This window comes from Oncorhynchus mykiss, chromosome 11 (genome assembly GCF_013265735.2).
Source record: "Oncorhynchus mykiss isolate Arlee chromosome 11, USDA_OmykA_1.1, whole genome shotgun sequence".
Taxonomy (NCBI): Eukaryota; Metazoa; Chordata; class Actinopteri; order Salmoniformes; family Salmonidae; genus Oncorhynchus; species Oncorhynchus mykiss.
In genome coordinates this window covers 61,911,029-61,917,028 of record NC_048575.1, presented here as the reverse complement: position 1 = coordinate 61,917,028, position 6,000 = coordinate 61,911,029, and the positions used below count along the sequence as shown (strand labels likewise).

The window sequence follows — 6,000 nt, the reverse complement described above, 5'->3', positions numbered from 1 at the left end:
CAGAGGACAACTGGGTGAAAGTGTTGTGGTCAGATGAGACCAAAATGGAGCTCTTTGGCATCAACTCAACTCACCGTGTTTGGAAGAGGAGGAATGCTGCCTATGACCCCAAGAACACCATCCCCACCGTCAAACATGGAGGTGGAAGCATTATGCTTTGGGGGTGTTTTTCTGCTAAGGGGACAGGACAACTTCACCGCATCAAAGTGAGAACCTCCTTCCCTCAGCCAGGGCATTGAAAATGGGTCGTGGATGGGTATTCCAGCATGACAATGACCCAAAACACACGGCCAAGGCAACAAAGGAGTGGCTCAAGAAGAAGCACATTAAGGTCCTGGAGTGGCCTAGCCAGTCTCCAGACCTTAATCCCATAGAAAATCTGTGGAGGGAGCTGAAGGTTCGAGTTGCCAAACGTCAGCCTCGAAACCTTAATGACTTGGAGAAATCTGCAAAGAGGAGTGGGACAAAATCCCTCCTGAGATGTGTGCAAACCTGGTGGCCAACTACAAGAAACATCTGACCTCTGTGATTGCCAACAAGGGTTTGGCCACCAAGTACTAAGTTATGTTTTGCAGAGGGGTCAAATACTTATTTCCCTCATTAAAATGCAAATCAATTTATATAATTTTTGACATGCGTTTTTCTGGATTTTTTTGTTGTTGTTCTGTCTCTCACTGTTCAAATAAACCTACCATTAAAATTATAGACTGATCATTTCTTTGTCAGTGGGCAAACGTACAAAATCAGCAGGGGATCAAATACTTTTTTCCCTCACTGTACACACACGCAAGCAAACACACACTCACACAATACCCCCCACCCCCAGAAAACAAAAGAAAGAGATACTTATTTATATTTTGTAAGATATCATAGTCAATGCTGTCACAATTAGGTTAAGAGGTTTAAACACATCCAGTACTATCATATAGCTGCAATCCTTGTTCATAAACAACTGGTACCTTATTGAATGCATATCACTGCTGAGGTGGTAACAGTAGTCAGTAGCTGTGGTTTGACATCAGCCTAATGAGAATGGCTTTGCCATGTCACTGTTACTACTATAAATACTCAAGTTTTGTTGATTATGTCATCACTTAAAAATCATGAAGTCGTCATAAAGTCAGTTGTTGCTAATTTGTGATGCATACCAAGACACAAACAATCAGAAAACAGACTTTACTGTATCCAAGACGATGTAAAGCAAACACAAGCGCACACCCCTACATGTACCCATTATTGGAAGCCTGCCCTTTTCTTTAGATATGAGGAGGGGGCAAGCAGACAGCAGTTTTGATACAGTGGACTACTAAAACTACGATATACTCACAGAAACAACACACACAGAAACAGGCGTGCTACACCGGCAGTAAGCCACAGAAAACACTACAGAGCCATATAGAGATGTAGACCTGTGAATTGGATGTGAAAACACTACAGAGCCATGTAGAGATGTAGACCTGTGAATTGGATGTGAAAACACTACAGAGCCATGTAGAGATGTAGACCTGTGAATTAGATGTGAAAACACTACAGAGCCATATAGAGATGTAGACCTGTGAATTGGATGTGAAAACACTACAGAGCCATGTAGAGATGTAGACCTGTGAATTAGATGTGAAAACACTACAGAGCCATATAGAGATGTAGACCTGTGAATTAGATGTGAAAACACTACAGAGCAATATAGAGATGTAGACCTGTGAATTGGATGGGAAAACACTACAGAGCCATATAGAGATGTAGACCTGTGAATTAGATGTGAAAACACTACAGAGCCATGTAGAGATGTAGACCTGTGAATTGGATGTGAAAACACTACAGAGCCATGTAGAGATGTAGACCTGTGAATTAGATGTGAAAACACTACAGAGCCATGTAGAGATGTAGACCTGTGAATTGGATGGGAAAACACTACAGAGCCATATAGAGATGTAGACCTGTGAATTAGATGTGAAAACACTACAGAGCCATGTAGAGATGTAGACCTGTGAATTAGATATGAAAACACTATATAGCTACAGTATGTAGACCTGGAGATTATACTGTTTACAGTAATAACAACATATTTCTACAGTATTGCTTGTAAACATCAGATGCATTTGCCAAATTTGGGTGACATTTTAGACAGGGGAACATTAGCACGAATGAAATTCCATTATAAAGTGTAAGATTTGTAAATGAACTTTGTATTGAATCCTGTTCATTGTGTACACACAGTGTGTATATATGGCTAAAAGTCTTCCAAAAAATAGAAGATTTTGTTACTGATTCTAAAATGTCATCCAAATTGTCAGTATGGTGTTTCATTTTTTACATTTATAACAAGCACTGTAATCGTTTACTCAAAAAGTTGTACAACTTTTTAAAAAATGCTTAAAATATGCAAGCAGTTCCACTCACTCTTATGCAAGTAGTTAATAAATAGCTTATTGCTCTCAGTTTCTCCCCAATTCAGTTTAAATGAGATCATCCTCCAACTTCATCTCAAAGGGGGGGGGGGGGGGGCATCTTTTTTTAAACCGATGAAACGGATAGGATGGATGTTGTACCTTCATACATATCTGTCACGGTCACACCAATGTAATGATGTACTTGAAAATGCTGACTGTAGTGAGAAGGGACATCACACACCACACACACAGTTCACTTCCTGTTTACCTCCTGTACCCTTCTGTTGTCTATGCGGAGAACGCTCCACCGAAGGAGAGGCACATTTAAAAAAAGGCCCTTCAGTATCTTGAATAGGAAGCAGCATGACATGTATATAAATTCAATGCCACAAGCAACGTTAAACAGAAACGCTAAATCAAAAGGCTGAACATAAACAAAGCCCTTTCTGCGAGCCTGCATACAATACAACATATAGGAGGAGAGAACAATATTACTGAACATAAACAAAGCCCTTTCTGGGAGCCTGCATACAATACAACATATAGGAGGAGAGAACAATATTACTGAACATAAACAAAGCCCTTTCTGCGAGCCTGCATACAATACAACATATAGGAGGAGAGAACAATATTACTGAACATAAACAAAGCCCTTTCTGGGAGCCTGCATACAATACAACATATAGGAGAGAACAATATTACTGAACATAAACAAAGCCCTTTCTGGGAGCCTGCATACAATACAACATATAGGAGGAGAGAACAATATTACTGAACATAAACAAAGCCCTTTCTGGGAGCCTGCATACAATACAACATATAGGAGGAGAGAACAATATTACTGAACATAAACAAAGCCCTTTCTGCGAGCCTGCATACAATACAACATATAGGAGGAGAGAACAATATTACTGAACATAAACAAAGCCCTTTCTGGGAGCCTGCATACAATACAACATATAGGAGGAGAGAACAATATTACTGAACATAAACAAAGCCCTTTCTGGGAGCCTGCATACAATACAACATATAGGAGGAGAGAACAATATTACTGAACATAAACAAAGCCCTTTCTGGGAGCCTGCATACAATACAACATATAGGAGGAGAGAACAATATTACTGAACATAAACAAAGACCTTTCTGCGAGCCTGCATACAATACAACATATAGGAGGAGAGAACAATATTACTGAACATAAACAAAGCCCTTTCTGCGAGCCTGCATACAATACAACATATAGGAGGAGAGAACAATATTTTACACAGAGAAAAAAAATAGGTATTCTTACATTTTCCCCAACAAAGTTTAGAACAGCTGCAGATACATACCTGCAAATAATGTAAATATCTTAAGACATATTGCTAGATTTAGTATGTACACTTCAAATAATAACAATTAAAGTTATTAAATATGGCCTTTTTATTCTTGGGTAGAGAACTGGTGCAAAGGGCTTGGAGATCTGAGTGTCTATATGTGAATGTGGTAGTCTGGGGTAGAACACTGATAAAAACCTTGTTATGCATCTGTCAGTGTAAACTAATAAACTAACATGTTATTATAGTTTCTGATGTTATCTGTGAGAAGCTTTGCTTCAAACCAGCTCCTGCGGGTTAAATCCTGTCCATCACCATGACTCTTCATGGTTGACGGTTCAGGGTATGTGCGCATATCCTGCAGACAAAACAAGTGCAGGGTACATTCAGTAGAAACATCATGTGAAAAGACAGGAGAACACATCAAGCCTGACAAAGATCCATCTATACTCTTCACGGTAGCCCAGAAATACCCTTGTTCTCGCTCTGGTTCTGCCTCCCTGCCAGTCTCTCTGTCCAGGCCACCTGTGTTGCAGCTGTGTGATCTCTCCAGTCTTTCTGATCATCTATTCCCCCTTCTCTCCCACAGCAGGCTGGCTGTGCTCATTACAGCTTGTTTTTCCCTCTCTCCTCCATCTGTTTTGGCCTAATAAAAACACATTTATATTTTCAGCCCTCACTAACTCTGTCCCTGCAATGGCTCCAGACAAACTGTACTCATACAGTTCAACGCAACAGGCACTACTGATATCTACACAACTCTCATAGCACTAACCCAGTACTGATTCCACCAGCCAACTCATATCCGACAGCCATTGACTCTGATATTTCCTCACACATACACCACTGATCTAGACTTCACATCAACCAACTATAGAACAGACTACAGGACCCACAGAGTTTCCTTCACAGCTAATACTATGATGGTATGGATGGACACAATCCACAGGCAATCAGTCATATAGTTAGCCAATGAGCCACAGGCGTAACTAAAATATCCACTAACTGTTATGATTATGTCATGATAAAATAAGATTAAAATATTGATTTAATCTTAGAGGGGTGTTGTGACATTCCCAAACAATACATTCACTAAGAAATAGGAGTTCACTCTCGACCCCAGGGATGTATCCAGAAGGTCTGATACTTGGGTCCTGTACATAAATACATTGATAAAGTAAAAGTATACTGTTTTAAAGAGATATGGGATGGGGGGGGGGGTTATGCAATTGAACTCCCTGTGAGACCAGAAGGGGCAATAAAGAAATCAAATGTCAAAATCCATAAGGAAACATTTGAACTAAACCCTTTGCACCATTCTGCGCCTTGCTTCCCATGCCGTCCCCAGGTTTGGCCCAGGTCTTCCCCAGGTGAGGTGGTCCTTCCTGGGGCTACATGAGGACGTTGGCCCGAGTATCAGGCAGCCGGAGCCCCACCAGACCTCCACACACCAGCACAGATGAGGCCAGGAGGATGGGGATGGCCTTGGTGATGCCAACCAGCGAACCAAAGATCACATTCCCCAACACGGCAGCTAACTTACACAGAGCATTACAGAACCCAAAACCGGTCCCTCTGAGAGAGAAAGAAAGAGAGAGAGACAGAAACTAATTACAAATGCAATTTAATGATTTAAAGGGTTTTGTAAGTATATTTGTGTGTTTGTGCATGCGTGTTGTGTGCACATAGAAATGGAGTATTCCTATTATTCTTCTAACCATACCTCCTGTCTGTAGGGAAGGACTCTGTGGTGACCACGTCCAGTGAGTTCCAGGCTGATATGCTCAGGCCGTTGTAAAGGCACAGCATGAAGATCATCATCGACTCACTGGTGCCGAACCACAGGAAGAAACAACTGATCCCTGACAGAACCATGGAGCCACCTGTCTCATACACAAACAGACACAGGCACACACACACACAAGCGCACACAAACACACAACCACATTCATTTTTTATTTTAACACCCTACAGTAATGCTCATAACAAAGGTAGCCCTAAGAACAGACTATGCAGACTGTCCATGTATGTACCTAACATTGAAAGGCGTCCAATCTTATCCATGAGCAGTGCAGAAACAATGTTGCCGGGTAGAACAGCTAGAGTTCCCAGGAAGTTGATAAAGTAGACCCAGTAGGCGCTGTAGTCGTCGTCAAATGTCATCTGACAGCCCGTCTTGTTGTGGTGGAACGAGCTGTTGATCACCTCTGTGCCGTCTATCAGTTTTGATTCATCGATGTCTGCCATCAAAAATAGTGAAAGAAGCCGGGCTGACACAGTACAATAGCTGAAAA

General features: G+C 41.3%; 1 protein-coding gene across 3 annotated transcripts in view; it reads right to left on the bottom strand.

Moving 5' to 3' along the window:
* Positions 1–727: 727 nt before the first annotated feature.
* Positions 728–6,000, bottom strand: part of LOC110536172 (synaptic vesicle glycoprotein 2C) — a 77,705-nt gene continuing 72,432 nt past the window's right edge. For 2 of the 3 annotated variants that reach the window (XM_036936049.1, XM_036936051.1), the window contains 3 exons: positions 5,740–5,946; positions 5,430–5,589; positions 5,098–5,281 (listed from right to left, as the gene is read on the bottom strand). In XM_036936049.1, the coding sequence (XP_036791944.1) occupies positions 5,098–5,281; positions 5,430–5,589; positions 5,740–5,946 (551 nt within the window). Of the gene's footprint in view, positions 5,282–5,429; positions 5,590–5,739; positions 5,947–6,000 lie in introns of all 3 variants that reach the window. The other variant, XM_036936050.1, reaches the window with a different exon arrangement.